Genomic DNA, 22,409 nt, shown 5'->3' with positions numbered 1-22,409 from the left:
GAAATCTGAAAAAACAGATAGATTCCTTAACCAAAAACAGTCCAGAGGTCTGGGAGAGACATCGGTATGGAATTTAGGATTACGAGATGCTTAGTACTTAATTTGAAAAGAGGGAAGATAGTAGCCTGCAGAGGATTGCGGTTACCATCAGGAGATACCATGGGTGAACCCGACGGTAGTGAGTATAGATATTTAGGGATTTTGGAGCTGGATGACAGTCTACACAGAGAAATGCAAGAGAAGGTCAGCGAGGCGTATCGAAAAAGGGTGACGTTGATGTTGAAATCCAAACTAAACACCAAAACTTTGATTGCTGCAATGAATATCTGGGCAGTTGCGGTGGTCAGATATAGTGCGCCCATCCTCAAATGGCTTGAGGGTGGTGATTTGAAGCATACTACCGAAAACCTGATCGTTGCTGCACAAGACCAGGCTATCGCTATCAATTCAGTGAAGTATAACATCTTAAAACTTTTGACACCCAGAAAGGCAGACTCTGTGGAAAGAATGTGGAAAATGTGACCCACTTGGTTAGTGGCTGTGAGAGCCTTGCACAAAAAGAATACAAGCGCCGCCATGATAAAGTGTGTGCGTATCTTCATTGGCTCTTATGCCGGAAATACCAATATGAAGTAACAGAGAACTGGTATGAGTATGTACCAAGTAAGGTTATGCAAGAGGATGGAAAAGTAACGATACTCTGGGACTATGATTTTCAGATAGATCGTGTAATCGAACACCGTCGACCGGATATTGTCATATTGAATAAGAGAGACAAATACTGTCAGATGCAACCATACCAAATGGCATGAATGTTGTGAGTAAAGAGGTTGAAAAAATCACCAAGTACTCCGAACTGAAAGTGGAAATGGCAAGACTGTATGGAATGCGAGAGGGTAATGTAAAAGTGATACCAATGGTAATCGGAGCGTTAGGCTCAATCTCATTGAAACTTCAAAACTTCTTATGGCAAATGGAAATCCCATGCAAGATTGATGTCTTATTGGGCACAGCGCGGTATTTGAACTCACAACGTAAAGACAGACGAAATACAGAAGAAAATACTTGCAGACTAATAGATGTAAGTGTTCCCACTGATAAAAACATATCTGTAAAGGAATTTGACAAATTATGTAAATATAAGGACCTGGAAATTGAAATACAAAAGATGTGGCATCTTAAAACGAGAACCGTTCCAGTTATTTTAAGTGTCCTAGGTATAGTAAAAATAAGGAAGTCAGAAACATTTAGATAAGATCTCAAGAGAACCATGTCTCTGAGAAATTCAAAAGACATTGCTGACAAGTACTGCCCACATCCTTAGAGAAAAAAACCCTACCCATTTAAATATCTATGTTGTATTACACGAAGATATTTCGCTACTGTCCCTGTTACATCTCCTCCCCGAGTTTTCAGTCATAATGTAGCGTCTCTTATCCTTCACTCGCCCTAGGACGCTGTGTGTCTCAGCAAGTGATTTTAAGAAACACGCAGATTAAAATTAAATAATAATAAGAAGATGAACAACAATAATAATAATAATAATTAATTATGCTTCGGACAGAATACTTTTTCAAATAGAAGAGAAATTTCCATGAGAACCTGGGAAGTGAAAGAAGTGATAAGTCTGCAAATATGTATGTATGCGTTAGTATGAGAGTGTGTGTACCCATGTATACAAATATAGAGAAATGAAAGCAAGACGGGATTCAAAAAGAAAAGAAAATAATTGTGGTTCTCACTCCCACGCGGGAGAGAAATCATTGTTTAAGGTCGAGTTAAAGCAATACATCTTTACCATCTCTACCTCTCCATCGTAGAACTGCCTTGCGCATACAAATATAGTTATTGAGGGTTGTAACGGAAACGGAAAGCAGTTTTAGCTGTCTTTATTTAGATTGTATTTTTCGGCTCACGGGCGTCCATGTTCATGGATTTAACACAGGCAGCGGTCAGTTGAAGCATAATTAGCCCCATGTGGGGCCTTCTTGTTCTTTTTATTCACGTGTAAGTAGCATTGTTGTTGTTTATTTTATTGTCACTGAACTGTTTCAGAATTCGTGGTATAATAAAACTCTTTTTCTTCAGATAAAGCAAATTTTTCTATTTCTAAAACTTCTGTGTACTGGGGGTATCAAACAGGCTGGTTCGTGTTATTTTATTCCGCAGTGGAAACACTCTTTGGCTTGTTTTGTTCGACTGTTTTTTTTTTTTCGTCTCTATTTTATTAGTTTTGCTCTGGGCTTTGGGAAGCGTTCACTCGCTGACTCGACGTCTTTTCAAAATAAAGTTAAATCAAGTTGAAAATGTCAGTAATTTTTTTTCGTTTTATTTTCTTTTTTTTTTTTTTTGTAATGTCATTAAAATAAAATGTGTTTGTCTTATAAAATATTTATCATGACACAAAGCAAAATAACTTTAAATTTCTCAAAAAAGCAGCTTCGGAAAGTGATATTCCAAGTAGTAAGGAGAAATAAAAAGACGTCTGCACGCATTGGAAAACAACAACACCAAAAACAAAAGCAACATCATCAACACCAGCAACAGCAATAGTAATACTGCTACTACTACTACTACTACTACTACTACTACTACTACTAATAATAATAATAATAATAATAATAATAATAATAATAATAATAATAATAACAATGCTGATAATAATGATAATAATAATAATAATAATAATAATAATAATAATAATAATAATAATAATAATAATAATGCCCAAAGCGAGTGAATAATGCAGATATTGACAAAACCCTCACCCATCAATGGCTAATGGCCTCTGGCTTGAAATCAGAAACAGAGGGGTTTATCATAGCAGCCCAAGATCAATGCCTGCCTACAAAGAACTACCAGGCCAACATATTAAAGAACGGCAGCTCCCCATTATGTCGTATATGCCAACAACAAAATGAGACCATCGATCATGTTGTCTCCATGAGCAGTCTGCTTGCGCCTACAGAGTATCTCAACAGGCATGATAGAGCTGCACAATATATTCACTGGGTAATATGCAAAAACCTGGACTTGCCCCATGATAAAAACTGGTGGGAACACAAACCACCCCAGTACTTGAAAATGATCACATCGCACTCCTCTGGAACTTCACCATTCAAACTGACAGAAAGGTAGACGCAAATAGGCCAGACATCATACTGAAAGACTTCAGACAAAAATCATGCCTCCTCATTGATATGACTGTCCCAATCGATATAAACGTATCTGTCAAAACCTACCAAAAACTGAGCAAATATAAAGATCTTGAAATAGAAATTAGCAAAATGTGGAATCTGAAGACGAAAACAATACCTATTGTCATAGGTGCCCTGGGAATGACAGCGAAACGGGCTGATTACTACCTAGCTCAGATACCAGGAAACCCCAAAATGGCTGAAGTTCAAAAGATAGTGCTCATGGGAACTGCCCATATCCTACGTAAAATACTGTCTATGTGATCTCAAATTTTAAAGCAAACACATAATTTTCTTATGGTTTCTTAAACATTCACTAGAACAAAACTGTACAAATCCAAATATATGGTACCCTAGGCATAACACCTACATGAACTTCTAACTTGTTGTCTCTTGAGGTCTCTGGGTGAGACTTGGATCCAACTTGTACAAATGCAAAACAAAAGTCAAACATAAAATAATAATAATAATAATAATAATAATAATAATAATAATAATAATAATAATAATAATAATAATAATAATAATAATAATAATAATAATAATAATAATAATAATAATAATAATAATAATAATAATAATAATAATAATAATAATAATAATAATAATAATAATAATATTCAGAACTGCCAAATAGACCTGGAAAAGAATACAAATGTTCTGGTAAGACTATTAGCTATATTTTGTATATGGATGATTTCAAGTTCTATACTGGAAATGATAAACAACTGGGAACGTTGTTGCAGACAGTACGCGGATTTACCAAAGAAATAAAAATGATATGCGGATTAGAAGAATTAGCCAAAACGCTCTTGAGGAGAAGAAAAAAAATTAATTAAGAAATTCACCATGCAAAATTTAAAGAAAGAAACGAGATAAGTGAATTAGAGCAAACACGGCTATATGAATACTTTGTATAGCTTTCTAAGGAATCATAAAACATGACAATATAAAATATAAAATACACACAAAAAATATTAAGAATGACTAATATAATATATATAACCGGATTAATAATTATGGAAAACGAAATGTAAAAAAGATATTGTAATAAGCATCGTTACTCTAGCTATTTTAGTAATAAATACCAGTTACCATATTCTAAACTGGGCACTAAACGAGCGAGCTTGACTAAACAGAAAAATCAGGCATATAATAAATGTATTTAGTATAACCACCCAAAATCTGATATTGAAAGATTACACATCTCATGAATACAAGGCAGTAGGGGTCATGTAGAGTCAGAAAACTGTTACGAAATAACCATTGTAAGACAAAAAATATCTAGTTCTTATTGTTGTTGTTGGCACTCCGTCGCTTACGACGTCGAGGGTTCCAGTTGATCCGATCAACGGAACAGCCTGCTCGTGAAATTAACGTGCAAGTGGTTGAGCACCCACAGACACGTGTACCCTTAACGTAGTTCTCGGGGATATTCAGCGTGACAAGGCTGGCCCTTTGAATTACAGCCACAACAGAAACAGAGAAAGTTGTGGTGAAAGAGTACAGCAGGGTTCGCCACCATCCCCTACCGGAGCCTCGTGGAGCTTTAGGTGTTTTTGCTCAATAAACACTCACAACGCCCGGTCTGGGAATCAAAACCGCGATCCTATGACCGCGAGTCCGCTGCCCTAACCACTGTGCCATTGCGCTTCTACCCAGTTCTTCTAAATAGCTACAAACCAAAATAGAACAACAAAAAAAAGAAACACCATTTCATTTTTTTCAAGGTAGCCAACAAATACAAAACAGAGGAGGCTGAAATGACAGATAACGATAAGGAAAATGGAAAAACAATGAAAGAAATCGTGTGACTGCAAATATCTAAACTTAAGTTGAAACTACAGATAGCCGTGATAAAACGATAACCAGGAAAAAAAAATCTACGTGGTCAATGCTGGAAAATTTTGAACGAAGGCGCAGGAGTGGCTGTGTGGTAAGTAGCTTGTAAGTAGCTTGCTTACCAACCACATGGTTCCGGGTTCAGTCCGACTGCGTGTCACCTTGGGCAAGTGTCTTCTACTATAGCCTCGTGTATGTATATATAATGCTTATATATACATATATATATAAGCATTTATGTGTATTTATATGTATATTCTTTTTTGGAATAACATCAACAATGTATGTGTGTGAGTGAGAGAGAGAGAGAGAGAGAGCGAAAAGGAGAGTGAGAGCATACATTTTTACAAATGTATCTGTATGAATATACTATGTGTGATTGAATATGTGTATATGTTAGCATATATACATGTGTAGGAGTGTATGCATGACTCTAGGTATGTTTGTGTATACGTGTGTTTGTGTCTGTGCGCGTATATAAGTGTCTTTGCACGTAGGTGTTAAAAAATATGCGTGTGTATCACTATATATATTTCAGTCTATGTATGTATGTATGTGTGTGTATTATGAGTGTATGTATCTTAGTCTTTATGTATGTGAGCGTGTAGAAGAGCATGCGGTTTTGTCATTGCGTTAATGTTTGTATGTATGCATTAATAATGCTGGACATACATTAAATGGATATGTATATGTATGTATGTATCTATCTATCTATCTACCTACCTATATATCTATATATCCATCAATCTACAGCTATGTATGTATGTATGTATGTATGTATGTATGTATGTATGTATGTATATATATATAAGTATGTATGCATGCATATATGTATTTGTCTTACAACTCTTTTTAAACAATATTATTTATCCTGTCATAATTAGCATGGAGTTCTTTACATAGTTTTTGCGGCTTTATTCGATTTACAAATACACATTACCCTTAAACGTACACGTACACGCCCATTCACACATACAAACACACATAATTTTATATGTCTGAGTGAACAGAAAGGGGGGGGGGGGAGAAAGAGAACAGTGAAATGAAACGTAAGGGGGTGAGGAAGCGAAACCATTATAATTAAATCAAATATATATCTATGGTTTAGTTTTTCGGGATTTTTTCAGCATCCTTGCAAATATCTATGTATATATGTACATATATACCTGTGTGTGTGTTTGTCATGTGTGTTCATATCTATATATGAATGTACGTATGTATGCATTTATGTATTTACGTATACGTGTATGTTTAAACGTATGCATGTGTGAATCTTTGGGATATATGTTCGTATGGTTATGCACATACATATTGTCTTAATTTAGTATTTGTGTAGAACGTCTATATATATATATATGTGTGTGTGTGTGTGTGTGTGTGTGTGTGTGTGTGTGTGTGTGTGTGTATTTCTGAGTGCGTGTATATATAGGAATATGCATGTATGAATGTATGAATGTATGTATGCTTGTATATGCGCGTATGTGTCCTAAACACGCTAGTGTGTAGAATGTATATTTCCATACACGCACATATATACGCATACACACACAGATGTACATAAATATGTGTATAGAAGTGTATGTGTGTGTGTGTGTGTGTGTGTGTGTGTGTGTGTGTGTGTGTGTGTGTGTGTGTGGGTGTGTGTGTGTGCGTGTGTGTGTGTGTGTGTGTGTGTGTGTGTGTGTGTGTGTGTGTGGCGAGGCTATGTTTTGCTCTGAGATTCATCTCAATTCTCTGTAGTGTACACAGCGATCAATAACAAAGTAACATGGCTTCTTTGTTTGAGTGAAGACAGCGGCTGTGATTTTTAAATGTGATTTAAAACTTGCCTAGTGAAGCCGAGTGGCCGATGGCTTTAGGCGTTTGACATGATTATAAGGACGTGGGTTCAATTCCTGAATCAAGTAGCATCTTATTTCTTTAAGTAACGCAATTTGTTTCACGTTGCTCCTATCTATTCAGCCGTAAATTTTTACCAACCAGAAATTAGTTGCCGCAACACTCTCTCTCTCTCTCTCTCTCTCTCTCTCTCTCTGTATATATATTTATATATATATATATATATGTATATATATGTATATATATATAGAGAGAGAGAGAGAGAATTGTATCATTATTAATAAATTATAGGGTAGCAAAAAAAATTTTAGAAATTTTATTTACCACCATTTTAAATAAATAAAATATATATATATAGATATAGATATAGATATAGATATTTCTCTTCGTCTCTCTCTGTCTCTCTCTCTTTCACTTTCTGTGTCTCTTTATTTCTGCCTTCCACTTTCTCTCTCTCTCTCTCTCTCTCTCTCTCTCTCTCTCTCTCTCTCTCTCTCTCTCTCTAATATCTCTCTGCTTCTCTCTCTCTCTCTCTCTTCCTCTCTTTATTTTTCTCCCTCATTCGCTCTCCTCCTCTCTCTCTCTTTTCCTCATTGTCTCTGTCTCTCTTCCTCTTTCTCTCTCCCTCTCTCTCCCTCTCTCTCTCTCTCCCTCTCCCTCTCCCTCTCTCTCTCTCTCTCTCATCCGAGTTGTCACACATTCAATGTGCTGCAGGTACCCTGGTGAAGACCCCAAGAGACTAACTATGTCTGCTTTGACTGTTCGGGCATCTGAAGCAATGAGCGAAAGCATAGTGTAACACATATCCACGAGTGGCGGTTTGCTGTATTATTCCTTGTTCGTTTATATGGAGGTGGGTGGCGTATAAGCGTATTTAGATGGAGGATATATATGTGTGTATCTTTGTGTCTGTGCATGTTGTGACTGTAACTATATGAAGTAACAGTATGTGTTATGTGTGTGAGATGTGAAGATGTAGGCATATGGAGTATATATATATATATATATATATATATATATATATATATATATACTTTATTTAAAAGCAGCAGAAATATAACAAAAAAACTGTTACTCTGAGTTTCACGTTCCCTGTCCGATGAACGGGAACGTGAAACTCAGAGTAACAGCTTTTTTTGTTATATTTCTGCTGCTTTTAAATAAAGCATATTACTTTACCTCTGGTATTTGAGTACTCTTTTTTCCACCTTGTTGCACATTTCATGTGCTTACTCCGGTATATATATATATATATATATATATATATATATATATATATATATAGAGAGAGAGAGAGAGAGAGAGAGAGAGAGAGAGAGAGAGAGAGAGAGAGAGAGAGAGAGAGAGAGAGAGAGAGAGAGAGGGTGGAAAGGAAAAAATAATACTAATAAGGCAGAATGCTAAACTGAAAGCATATTTTAATATAAATGGGTGTACGAAAGATTAAAAACGATTTCAGACCGGCTTTCATTGTATTTTTCAAGATAAGAAAGGGAAAAGAAAATAATATTTTTTTCAAAAAAATAATAAATATATAAAAAAAATAAACAAATAAATAAACCAATAGATCATAGTGTCTTTAAACTTTTAAAGTTCAATAGTATTCCATGGAAAAACTTGTTTGAAGGATTAGGATGCATTTCTTTCAGTGTAGTGTTTTTTTTTCTGAGAAGGTTGGATGTTTATGTGTCAAACAGGAAATATAGATAGATAGATAGATAGATAGATAGATATATTTATATATATATATATATATATATATATATTTATATATATATATATATATATATATATATATATATATATATATATATATATATATATATATATATATATATATATATATATATATGGGCACAGGTGTAGCTGTGGTGAGATGCTTGCTTCCCAGCCACATAGTTCCGAGTTCAGTCCCAATGCGTAGCACCTTGGATGAATGTTTTATACTGTAGCCTCGGACCGACAATAGACTTGAGTGGAATTGGTAGACGGAAACTGAAAGAAGCCCGTCGTATATATATATATATATATATATATATATACATGTATGTATATATTTGTGTGTTTCTGTGTTTGTCCCCCATCATCGCTTGACAACCGGTGTTGATGCGTTTACGTCCCCGTAAATTAGCGGTTCAGCATATCAGTCCGATGGAATAAGTACTTGGTTTGTAGGCATACAAAGAATAAGTACTGGGGTCGATTTCTTCGACAAAAGGTGGTGCTCCAGCTTGACCGCAGTCAAATGACTGAAACAAGTAAAGGAATGAATATATATACCACGGGTTTTATCGGCCCGAAGCTATAGTAGAAGACATTTGCCCAAGGTGCCACGCAATGAGGCTGAACCCGGAACCATATGGTTAGGAAGCAGACTTCTTACCACACGGCAACGACTACGCGTGTGTGTATATATATATATATATATATATATATATATATATATATATATATATATATACATACATACATACATACATACATACATACATACATACATACATACATAATCTTTTCATCTTCAGGATGTGAGAGGAAGAAAGAAAGAGTAATAATCGATAGAGAGAATGGCAGAGGGTGAGAGAGAGAAAAGTGTCATATAGAAAGAAGAAAGACTAAGAGTGGATGAAACGAAAAAAACAAAGATAGAAAGTAAGGGGAAAACAGATACGAAGAAAAACGTGAGTGTGAACACAAAAACGGACAAAGATAGTTAATAGTTCACACGAGAGATAGAGGAGAATATATAGAAAATTAAGCAAAGAGAGGCTTGATAGGGAGATGGAAATGTAGATAAAGATAGTAGGATAGATTGAGGGAAACATAGGAAGTGAAGAGGAAAGAGTACGGGATACAAGAAAAGGAAGAAGACCGAGAGATGCTTAAGTGAAAAAGAAATAGAGAGGTATGGTAATTAAGAATAAAAGAAAGACTAATAAGGAGACGTTGTCGCACAAACTAGAATCCACTGAAGGAAAAGGTTCGTGGCGTTACATTAATTAATAGTCGTATATATTCTGACCGATCACCTTTATATATGTGTGTATGCTTGAATTTGCGTGAGTGTACGTGTATGCGCGCGTATGAACTTACACGACATACACGCAGACCAGACTGGAGATAGTAAGACAGACAGACAATGGTAAACAAATAGATAATCCTGGACTGTCTAGCCTTCGTGTTTACATTCAAACTATATTTTTAGAGTTTTCGTCTGAGAATAAATGATAAATGATCAAATGAACAGTTAAAATCCCATTTATATCCCTCACTCAGCAATGGCGTCCATCATTCTATCTTTTGCAGTGCTGTAACACACCAGAATCATCGATACAAACTTGAAAGATTAAATGGTTTATAATAGAGCTCAATAATTTAGAGAAAATAATATATTAAATATGTGTTATAGGTAATCAATATAGGTAATTAACAGAGGTAATATGTATACGTATATATGTGTGTGTGTGTGTGTATGCATGTATGTATGTGTGTTTGTATGCACATAAAGGGGTGGCTGATGAAGGAGAATGTTCTCTATGTGGCTCGTGTGTTCTCGTCTACGTTTGTTTGCAATGTCCTGTACCCAGATATGCACCTATACATACAGGTGGATGTCGGTATGCACATACCTGTACGTATATATGCACATACTCATTTACTATTTGTTTATATATATATATATATATATATATATATATATATATTTTGTTGTTATTTTTTGTATATTCTCCCATATATATATATATATATATATATATATGTATATATATATATATGTGTGTGTGTGTGTGTGTGTGTGTGTGTGTCTATGTGTGTATACTGATGTACATATATATACATATATACATTTACATATATACATATATAGACATATATATACATACATGGTGGTTGTCTACTCCTTATGCAGAGTTTGACCATCTTATGTACCTACACCTTAGCACCACCATGGCATCTTATGTGACTTTTTAAACCAGAGAATGTTCTGAAAAGACACCCACATAGATTGCGCCTCCGATTTGGACCACCAAGAGCTACAGATAAGTTCTGCTCTTTGTGGATCGAAATATTTCTTTTGAGGCCTCCGATGGATTTGCAAAGCTCCTGGCATATACTGCATTCAAAGGTGTGCACAGATAAAAAGAATTGCTCTGCACTCATGGCTAGAAATATACCAATAATATATAAACGAGAAATGCAAGTCCCCACCGATACATCCTTCGTAGATACCAATACATACATGCATTTCCCGCGTATACATTCCATCTTCAAGCCCATCTCGACCATGAGGTTAATGTCAGGAATCATACGGGCTAAATGCCGTTCCGCATTATAACATCCTGACTAGAGAACTTTAAAATTCTTTATACTTATAAGATAAGGATATAATAAGAAAAAATGATTATATCAATGGCCTATTTTTTGCAGAGCATGAAATCTCAAGATATAGAATTATCCAAAATTTTGTATATTTTCTTGCTCATTCTCCCTGTGGTTGAATATAGAGAACAAATTTGACTAATATATTATATCTCCTACAATTAAATATAGACGCCGTGTGTTTCAAACTAGCACTGATTAAGGAAATATTTCCGCTAGCAGTTCTCTCACGGTCTTAACCGGGATATCGGTGTGTTACTCATATATATATTTCTCTATAGAGAAAAAGCAATACAAATTATGTAAGGCAACATTCAAGTAAATATAAATAAATATACATTTATTTTTGCCCATTATGACTATAAAATGGTTTAATTTTTCTATCGTTGTTTAAAGATCTCCGAAGGTCTAATATCTGGATAATATTATATCTGACAGTGATGTTAAATTTTCTTTCTTTCTAGTTGTGGAACTACGTGATTAAAAGGGATTTTGATCTTAATTACATGAGTATTGACTCTGGTTTATGCTACCTATAACTCTGATTCACTTGAAAAGCGATTCTGATTCCCGAGTAGAGTTGATCTAAAAATATAAAGAGAAGAATACACGAATGTATAATTTTCATTCATATTTTTACCTTCCAGTAATGTTTCGAGAAAGTATCCATATTTTTTTTTACAACGGTACGAAGTGAAACATTATCAGAAGCGCGTGGTAAGTAGCTTGCATTACTTCAGCTTTATTTGCCTGAAAGAATAGGCTGCTGAGGGATTAACGATTTCAAAGGAATTGTTTCATTATAAGAATATAAACAATCATTAATTTTCCACCGTAATCCAGCAACGAAAGAAAGAAAGAATGTTGTTTTGACTACAACTACAACGATTTGAAAGATATTTTTTTTTATTCACTATACTACAGTTGAAACATTTCTGTATGTAAAGGCAGCTGGATTTTTGTTATCAGGGAAACAGTATGGTAAACTTTTGTAATATGGCTACAATATCAGTAGCATAACAATAAAACATAATAATGCAAAGTCTTCGCAACATAAAATATATTGTTTTTCAGCAGCATTACAGTGTAATTTCCGTATTATTTAATAGCAATAGACCAAATGAAAATATTGAAACAGGTGTATTACAACGTGTGTGTCGCATATTATAACATCTTAACTGAAATAGAAGTATTCACAGTAAAATACATGCGTCATATATGTAATATATATTCCATATTTGTTTCAATGTAAATTCTACACCAGAACTTTAAATGTTTGTTTCCATGAAAGGGCATTTTACAAATTTGAATTAGGAAACCGTGTAGTTACAATAATATCATGGATAGTTTAACTTCCGTTATGCACAGAATATTGCAATATGCATAGGAAGTACGGTTGTAAGAATGAGGTGCAATCTTATATTATGGATACGCTAGCATTATTCCCTGCAGTAATAATTTCAATGTATTTTAATAATATGATTCATTTTAATAATATGATATAATTGTGATAGCATTACCTAGACATTGCGAATAAAATTCTATCGAAAAATGTTCCATGACATTGCTAATTATAACGAGAAAGCACACGAAAGGAAAATTTTGAAGAATAAGTACTTTCTTCCGAATGAACAAAGAATCCATGACAGCAGGCTCGGTAATTCCTCATAGAAAGAGAAACTGTTGTAAGACACGGTATGGTTCGGTTATTCTATATCAACATTAGTAGCATCAGCGAATGTAAACTGAATCTAACAACCATTCTCCTAAACCTGGACCTACGTCAGATAGTGAAAGACATAAAAACACAAGATAAACAGACTATGTCAGATACGTTCCAGAAAGAACAGGAATCCAAACAAAACCGCTTTCTAAGTCAAGTGAAAGTATCTCTGAGCACAACTTATGCGATAAAATATGTAACATACACTGCGGTTTGATCAAGGAATCTACTTTGATATATCCTCATAAATAATATATAGAATTATATGCGGGCATTACCAATTTATTTTATGCTCACAGCACCCTAAAACTATATTCCAATTGAATATTAATAGAAGTCCCAGCAGTAGCCAAGTAAAATAGCTTACCTAATTCATATTAAATGTTTGTCGATATAAAACTTTGAATAACCAAACTTTTCTGCCATTTACAGGTTAGGAGCCAGGCACTATTCGCAACTGCTGTTACAACTTTAATGCTCGCACATATATAAGTTTATATTATGCCACAACAAGTACATATGTGTATTATTTTGACGACGTTATTCAATGAGATGGGTCATGAAACTGAATTGCCAATATTGCAAAGGGTCAGCTTTACTACACATGTCTACAATTCTACACGTGACATTGAGGATATCTTCTAATGTTCTACACAGTATGCTGTAACTTTGGGTTAAAATAACTTCGTGAGATTTCATCGACTTTTACTATATCAATTTTTCTGATTTTTAAATCGTTCTAAATGTAACATTCGAAATATTCACCCAGATGAAAATGGTGTCATACAAGCAGAATGAATAATATTAAGAAAAGGAGAAATTATTGTACGTTTCATTGTGAGCCGTAAATTCTACATTAAACAAAATAACATTATCGTAACGTAAACTATAATCTAACAAACATAGTACAATAACTAGAGCCATATATGATACTATGAGCCATGAATAAATAACAGCTAAAAACAGAATTAGTAGAAACACTAAACAGAGAGTATTAAATATTTATCTCTGTAGGTGTATCGTTCAAGTAATTTAATTTCTGTGAGTAGAAATCATATAAATTGATTGTGTGCGCACATTTACCACAAAATTAAATGCTCACCATCCCCCATGGTGTTGCACATTCTATCTGTTATTTCGTTCTAAGTGGAGTATTTATTGTTTAGAAAAACGACCAAAGTACAATGATATGTGATGTGTAATGCCTTAAAGAGATTAAAGAACGGAAATGAGAATTATACACATACACACACACACATATATACATACATACATACATATATATATATATATATATATATATATATATATATATATATATATATATATATATATATATATATATATACGTGAAGGATATTTTCCACTTAAATATCGCTAACCACTAAGGGTGGATGCTACTGTACCATCCATCCTTAGTGGTTACCCACATCTATGGCAAATATACTTCACGTTGTCGTGCAGCTACTGTTTATACCTCGTTACCTCGTTCAGAGATTTATTATTGCTTATATGTATGTATATGTATATATATATATATATATATATATATATATATATATATATATATATGCAGATACGGTATAGAAGTGTTCTGATATGATTAAACATCATCCTGTAATAATACCCATGTTCTGGAATTTGAGTATTTTGTTGATTGTGGAATGACACATGAGTCCCTATTTTCCCCAGGTTATCGGAAATCTGGAATGGTGGTATCTGACAGGTTGCCAGCTATGGATTAAATACCATGTTTCAGAGAAGCAACGATCGGACGCGGGGATACATGAGTCTTTTCAGGTCATTAGTTGCTCATCAAGATGAAAGTAGCTCTGTGCTGATGATTACACACACACACACATATACAGACATCGACATATACCGCGCATACACATACGCTTATATATATATATATATATATACATGCATTAGAACATCACAGATTGTTGATCTTCCAGATTTCCTTCAGTGTTTATACCTTTTCTTACGTTGTAGGATGACAGTCAAGAGAGAAATAACGTCATCGGTTTCAACATAGGGAGCGTTATTACGTAACACAACACCACCAAAGTATATATACATACATACATACATACATACATACATACATATATATATATATATATATATATATATATATATATATATATATATATATATATATATATATATATATATATATATATATATATATATATATATATATATCACGCACTTCTCATGAGGAATTCCGGATGAAGCTTCGTGGGACCACTATTGAGACGCTTCCGTAAAAAGAAAACCGTTGGAAAAAACTGTATATAGCAGAGACTCCAGCCAAGAAGATCTGAAGAAGGAATTGTAATTCCGAAATATCATCGGACTATAGATAACCAAATTACAACAGGTATACAGTCCATTTCTTGTTTTATAGTGCATTGTTGTACCATTCTAAACTTTTATTCTTTATATATATATATATATATATATATATATATATATATATATATATATATATATATATATATATATATATATATATATATATATATATATATATATATATATATATATATATATATATATATATATGTATGTATGTATGTATATATATATGTATGTATGTATGTATGTATGTATGTATGCATGTATGTATTTGTGTCTGTGTTTGTTCCACCACCATAGCTTGAGAACCGATGTTGGTGTGTTTAAGTCCCCGTAACTTAACGTTTTGACAAAAGAAACCCGTAGAATAAGCACTGGGCTTACAAATAATAAGTCCTAGGATCGATTGGTTCGACTAAATGCGCTGCTCTAGCATGACCGGAATCAAATGACTGAAACAAATAAAAGAATGTACACACACACACACACACATAGACGCATATATATATATATATATATATATATATATATATATATATATATATATATATGTATGTGTATATATATATATATATGTATATATATATATATATGTATATATAATATATATATGTATATATATATATATATATATATATATATATATATACATATATATATATATATATATATATATATATATATATATATATACATATATATACATATATATATATACATATATGTATATATATATATATATATATATATATATATATATATATATATATATACATATATATATATACATATATATATATATATATATATATATATATATATATATACACATATATATATATATATATATATGTATATATATATATATATATATGTGTGTGTGTGTGTGTGTGTGTGTGTGTGTGTGTGTGTGTGCGTGTGTGTTTATGTGTGTGAGTGAGTGTGATATTAACCATTTCCATTATGTACGTGTAAACACATATTCCTATCATATGTTAAATCGTATTGTATACCCATAATCTGATGGAAAGTGTGCAAGTATCACCCGATCTTTAAGGTCTTAAAGACAAAATGGAAAAATAGATAGTTGCTTTAAATATGTATCTGTTTCAAATTTTGGCACAAGGACAGCAACTTCAGTCGTTTCCCTGGACCCTAGAATTCAAATGGTACTTGGTTTATCGAGATGGGCGAAATGTGAACTTACAACGAAAATACTAACGAAACACCGCTAAACAATTTGTCCAGTCTGTGAACTTATCCGCCAAATCGAAGAATTCTTTTAAATATATATTGATTTCAAATTTTGGCACAATGCCGGACAGTTCGGGGAAAGGGGAGAAGTAGATCCCAGTGCTCAACCGGTACTTATTTTATCGACAACGAAGGATAAAGGGCAAAGTCGATCTTGGCTGAATTTAAACTCAGAACGTAAAATCTGACGCGACGTCTGACGGGCTATTCTGCCAGCTAGCGGAATTGCTTTAAATATATATAAACAAAAGAAATCAAATTAACAAAATAAGTTTAAATATCTCAAGTATTAAATATTCATAATGTCCGAATTTTTCACTCCATATCAATAAAAGTTTAAAGATATTACCATATAGCATGTCTGCAAGAACATGAAGCTGCATTAAACACGAAAATTCACGATGAAATATTCAATATTTACACTTGTAGATCTTTATTGTTATTCATCTATATAGATAAAATGGTAGTAATAAGGTAGCTATTAAATTTTCTTAACTCTTTATCTTCCCCCATTCTCTTTCACACACACATTCATACATAAATGCATACATATATATATATATATATATATATATATATATATACAGGCGTAAGAGTGGCTGTGTGGTAAGTAGCTTGCTTACGAACCACATAGTATATACATATAGTATATACATAAATACATATATATATTTATATATATAAATATTTATATATAGATATATATATACATATATATATATATATATATATACATATATATATATATATATATATATATATATATATATATATATATATATATATATATATATATATATATATATATATACATTTTCTATCTTAAAAATGTTTTTGGCAGCAATGCTCTTGATAGCAGTCTTTATCGCTCTTTAGGTATGTTTACTGTATTGGCTATTAAGATTTGCATTCACTGACACACGTTTGTATTTCTTTCGCAATGAAAAACTGTTTCCTGCTAAACTAGATTTTAATTGTTAGAACATAAATATAATTGTTATGACGGGGTGATGCAGAAAGGATGAATGAATAATGGTCAAAAGAAGAGTGAAAAACGAAGAAAGGGAAAAAGTATAGAGAATAAAGAGAGATAAAAGAAGACAAAACAGAAATTGAGAGAGGAAATTCTGAGTTCAAAAGGCTAAATGATGATGATGACGATAAAATTCCGCTGAATGCGACTTTGTGTTCGCTCCTTTCGGTTTCGATAAAATATGTACAAGTGAAGTACTGGGGTGGATGTGATACACTTTTTCCCACCCACCAAAACTTCATGCCTTGTCCCAAAGTTTGAAATCAGTATTCTGATAACGTCCATTCCTCCTTGTCAGCTGAATTTTCTCAGTTACAGCGTTAATCTTCATACTGTCCTGCGACGTTGCATGGTAAAAAATACATCAAATTTATGCTGCAAAAAAATTGATGCATAAAAAACTTTGAATGTAGACCGACCACATTGTATATTCAATATTGATTTCTTTCATTATATACGAGTACACACATATATCAAAGATTTCTGTATAAGATTTCATGGATGAAACATATGTTGCATCAGCTGAAACACATGTTACATCATAGTAAATTATAAAAGAAATTGCCGCGTGTAAGTCGCCATAATATGAAGTTTTCAACACTAAATTAGACAATGAAATATCTTATCCTTATTTTCCTCATTATTTTCCGTAAGTAACTATGTGGTAATTATTTTTGAATTAACATTACTATTTGTGCGCATGCATACATATGCAGACGCACACAAACACACACACACACATATACGCTATTATTATTATAAAAATTTAAGTCTTACAGCTGTTTCTGGGATATCTCAAAATATGAGATATCCCTTCATCGGGAACACAAATACCATTTTATCTTTAATAGATTCACTTTAAAATTATCCTATTTCTCTACACCAAATACAGAATCTATTATTACTTCATCTAACAATTTTTAGACATTACAAATTTAATACTATAAATTTATATATTTCAAATATCAAACAATAGCAATTAAAGCAATATTGGCAATTATAACGCGTAAGTTCTTAAAAAATTTCTAGAGAGTCATTTATACATTTTGCATTTAAGTTGTTCATTAGCTTTCATTTTAAAAATATTTTTCCAAGTGTAATTAGTAAATACAAACAGAAGTGACCGCGTTGTTACAAAACTTTGAGATTTTTAAGCAGAACTTCTCATTTTTTAGGTGTCAAGGCATCTAGAGTGCTTTGCAGAGAAAAGGCAAAACAGTTCTGTGCTAAGAGCTTTAATACTATTGCCACACCCGATACAGAAAAATTCTGCAGGTATGTATGTATGTATGTATGTATGTATGTATGTATATATGTATGTATGTATGGATAGATAGATAGATAGATAGATAGATAGATGGATAGATAGATAGATAGATAGCTAGATAGATAGATAGATAGATAGATAGATAATCTTACTATGAGTATATGTATTATAATTAATGTGTGCCATTCTATATTGACAAATATAGAATATCGTTATCAAAATGCTAGCTGTATTGCAATGGTACCAAGTCGATGGAACCAAGAATATCTGACTTATATATTAAAACATCTTGTACAATGAAATATAGACGCCATTTGTTTTTAAACTACCACCGATTCAAGAAATGATATCTCCACTACCAATTCTCTCACGGTCTTGACTGGGATATTCGTGGTTTACTCATATATATATTTATGTCAACTAATTAGACAAAAGACAATACAAATTATACTAGGCAACATTCAGGTAAATATAAATAAATAGACAATTATTTTGGCCCATTTTGAATTGAAAATTGTATAATTTTTCTATCGTTGTTTAAAGATCTCTGACAGTGAGACTAAATTTTCTATCTAGTTGTAGAAATATGAAGTTGAGAAATAATTTTGCTCTTAATAATTGAGTATTGATTTTGGTTTATTCTTCTTATAACTCTTGAAAGGCGAGAATGAGTCCAGAATGGAGTTGATATAAATATATAAGCAATACGAGAATACAAGAATACCTGAATGTATAATTTTTGCCTTCCAGTACTTACAATGTGTTCGATAAATGTATGTGGTCAGATCGAAATGTACCCAACTTTTGTCAAATAATGTACAAAAAGGATTACTCTTTGAGGTGTGATGTAAGTAGCTTGTATTACTTTAGTTTTATCTGTCTAAAACAATGAGCTACAGAGCAACGTACGATTATTAAGAATTGTTGTATTGTAAGAATATAAACAATCATTTTTCCTAAAACCACCATTCAAGCAACAATCGATCAAGGAAAGAGTGAATATGTTATTTAGTTACGTTTTACCTTTTTTTCAATTGGATACTAAATAATGTGGCTTAGGACTTCACGCGATGACATACACGTATCGAATAGCCATAGTTGCAATATTTATTTATATTCTCTGATAATCTATTGTGTCACGCTTGTAAAATTTTTAATCGATCATAGTATTACGGCAGCCTTATTCAGTAGAGGACTATAAATTCACCTGTGAATATGTCTGAAAATGTATTACCCGCTTTCAAACTACAAAATTTTGACAATTATTCAACATTTCTTTTCAGAAAAGCTCTGGTCACGCTTTTGGAGTAAGTAAAACTTTTCTACTGCCGCTATGAAAACAACTACATCAAACTGAAGGATATATTTTTTTTTAATTCATTATAATACGGTTGAAATATTTCGGTAGTGTAGGTAGCTGTCTTTTTGTTATTAGGAAAATAGTATAGTAAACTTAAAACATAATGCAAAGCCACCGGGACACAAAAAGATTTTTTGTTTTTGACAGGAGTATTACAGAGTAATTTCCCTATGCAAAATAGACCAAACGAAAATATTGGAAAAAGGTGTATTATAACAAGTGTCCATCGTATTAAAGTCATATTGTAACGTCCTAAATGAAGTAGAAGTGTTCACATTAAAAAAAGCATGAGTCAGACATGTAATATATGCAATATACATTCTACGCTACGATTTTAAAAGATTGTTCTGATATAAGGACAATTGTAGAAAATTGCAATATGAAACCGTATAGTTACAATAACATTATGGATAGTGTAACTTATGTTATACACAGAATATTATAGAATGCATAGGAATAACACTTAAAAGAATGATATGCTAGATTTATAATACGGATACGCTAGAATTATTCCCTACAGTAATATTTCGAATGTATTTTACTAAAATATGATTCATTTTAAATAAGAAGTATGAAACAATTGTGATGGTGTTATATAGCCATTTTAAATAAAATTCTACCGAATAAATGTTCAATGACGATGCTGTTTAATACGAGAAAGAATTCGAAAGGAAAATTTTGAAGACTAGCATTATGTACGTTCCTCCAAATGAACAAGGATCCCATAGAAGCAGTTTCAGTAATTCCCAGAGAAAGAGAAATAGTTGTAAGACACGGTATGCTCTGGTTATTCTGTATCAACAATTAGTAGCATCAGCGAGCATAAATTGAATCTAACAGCCATTCTATTAAACCTAGACTTACGTTGGATAATAAAAAAAAACATATAAGCACAAGATAAACAGACTATGTCAGATATGTTCAGCAAGGAATACCAATCCAGACAAACCGCCTTGTAAGTTAATTAAAAGAATCTTGAAACATGAATTATACGGTAAAAAAAATGTAGCATGCACGAGGTTTCCAGTTGAGCCGATCAACGGGACAGCTTGCTCTTCAACTTAACGTGCAAGTGGCAAAACACTTCATAGTCACGTAAACCCTTAATATAGCAGTCAGGGAGATTCAGTGTGACACAGAATGTGACGGGGATGGTCCTTTGAAATACAAGTACTACTCATTTTTGACAATCGGGTGGACCAGCAAGAAATAAAATAAATAACTCACAACCTTACGATCGGTAGCCGGATACCGTAACCACTAACCCCTCACCTTCACACCGTAATATATCCTCATGAATAACATATAAAATTTTGTGTGGGCCTTATTAATACATTTTATCCTCATAGCACACTAAAAATTGTAGTCTAATTGAATATTAATGGAAGTGCTAAGAGTAGCAAAGTAAAATAGCTTACCTAAATCACATTAAATGTTTGTCGATATAAAACTTTGAATAACCAAACTTTTCTGCCATTTACAGGTTAGGAGCCAGGCACTATTCGCAAATGCTCTTATAACTCTATTACTCGCATATATATAAGTGTATATGATGTCACTACAACGATGTACGTGTATTATTTTAAAGACGTTTTTCAATGAGATGAGTCATAAAATTGAATTCCCAATATTGCAAGAGATCAGCTTTACTACACATGTCTACAATTCTATACGTGACATTGAAGATATTTTCTAATGTTCTACACAGTATGCTGTAAATTTAGATTAAAATAACTTTTCAAAATTTCATTTATTTTTACTTTGTCAATTTTTGTAATTTTCAAATCGTTTTAAATGTAACATTTGAAATATTCCCCCCGGAGGAAAATTGTGCCATACCAGTAAAATGAATAGTATTAAGAAAAGGAAAAATTGTTGCCACAAATTCCACATTAAACAAAATAGCATTATCGTAACGTAAACTATAATCTGACAAACACAATAGACCCGTAATAACTAGACCCACGGGAATTAATATTACCTATAAAGGAATAAGAACTAAAGACAAAGGAGAGTTTTGTGTCTACTTCCTTTGCAAGTACAAATTCCAAGTAAAACAATACAGATATCTGAGAGCATAAATAATACCAGATATTCATGAAACTCTACGCTAGGTATTGGAAAATATTTCAGCATGGCTTTAATAACAA

The 22,409-nt window shown here is 32.5% G+C and overlaps 1 protein-coding gene and 2 long non-coding RNA genes across 8 annotated transcripts in view; 2 read left to right on the top strand and 1 right to left on the bottom strand.

Moving 5' to 3' along the window:
- The window catches only part of LOC106870360 (uncharacterized), a 182,552-nt gene that overhangs the window by 132,395 nt on the left and 27,748 nt on the right, over nt 1-22,409 (bottom strand). Inside the window, exon 1 of one of the 4 annotated variants that reach the window (XR_008265916.2) lies at nt 21,678-22,346. The exons of 2 other annotated variants lie outside the window; for them this stretch is intronic. This is a non-coding gene — a long non-coding RNA (uncharacterized LOC106870360). Of the gene's footprint in view, nt 1-13,348; nt 13,617-21,677; nt 22,347-22,409 lie in introns of those variants that run through there. One more of the 4 variants, XR_008265914.2, reaches the window with a different exon arrangement.
- Nucleotides 9,450-15,117, top strand: LOC128249800 (uncharacterized). 2 transcript variants are annotated; one of them, XR_008265908.2, is made up of 4 exons: nt 9,450-9,858; nt 11,723-11,975; nt 13,414-13,806; nt 14,977-15,117. It is a non-coding gene; the product is annotated as an uncharacterized LOC128249800 (long non-coding RNA). The 2 variants fall into 2 exon arrangements; XR_008265909.2 differs by lacking the exon at nt 11,723-11,975 and having other exon boundaries at nt 9,457-9,858; nt 14,977-15,114.
- On the top strand, nt 18,166-22,008 carry LOC128249798 (uncharacterized). 2 transcript variants are annotated; one of them, XM_089366093.1, is made up of 5 exons: nt 18,166-18,281; nt 18,808-18,907; nt 19,650-19,746; nt 20,183-20,206; nt 21,743-22,008. In XM_089366093.1, exons 1-5 carry the CDS (start codon nt 18,245-18,247, stop codon nt 21,800-21,802), a joined length of 318 nt encoding a protein of 105 aa, XP_089222219.1. In that variant the 5' UTR covers nt 18,166-18,244; the 3' UTR covers nt 21,803-22,008. The 2 variants fall into 2 exon arrangements, with proteins under 2 accessions (XP_089222219.1, XP_089222220.1); XM_089366094.1 differs by lacking the exon at nt 19,650-19,746.

The sequence above is a fragment of the Octopus bimaculoides genome, chromosome 18 (assembly GCF_046866305.1).
Source record: "Octopus bimaculoides isolate indiv1 chromosome 18, ASM4686630v1, whole genome shotgun sequence".
In the NCBI taxonomy this organism is placed as follows: domain Eukaryota; kingdom Metazoa; phylum Mollusca; class Cephalopoda; order Octopoda; family Octopodidae; genus Octopus; species Octopus bimaculoides.
Note: the sequence above shows the minus strand (reverse complement) of the source record. Positions and strands in the feature narration are given on the sequence as shown.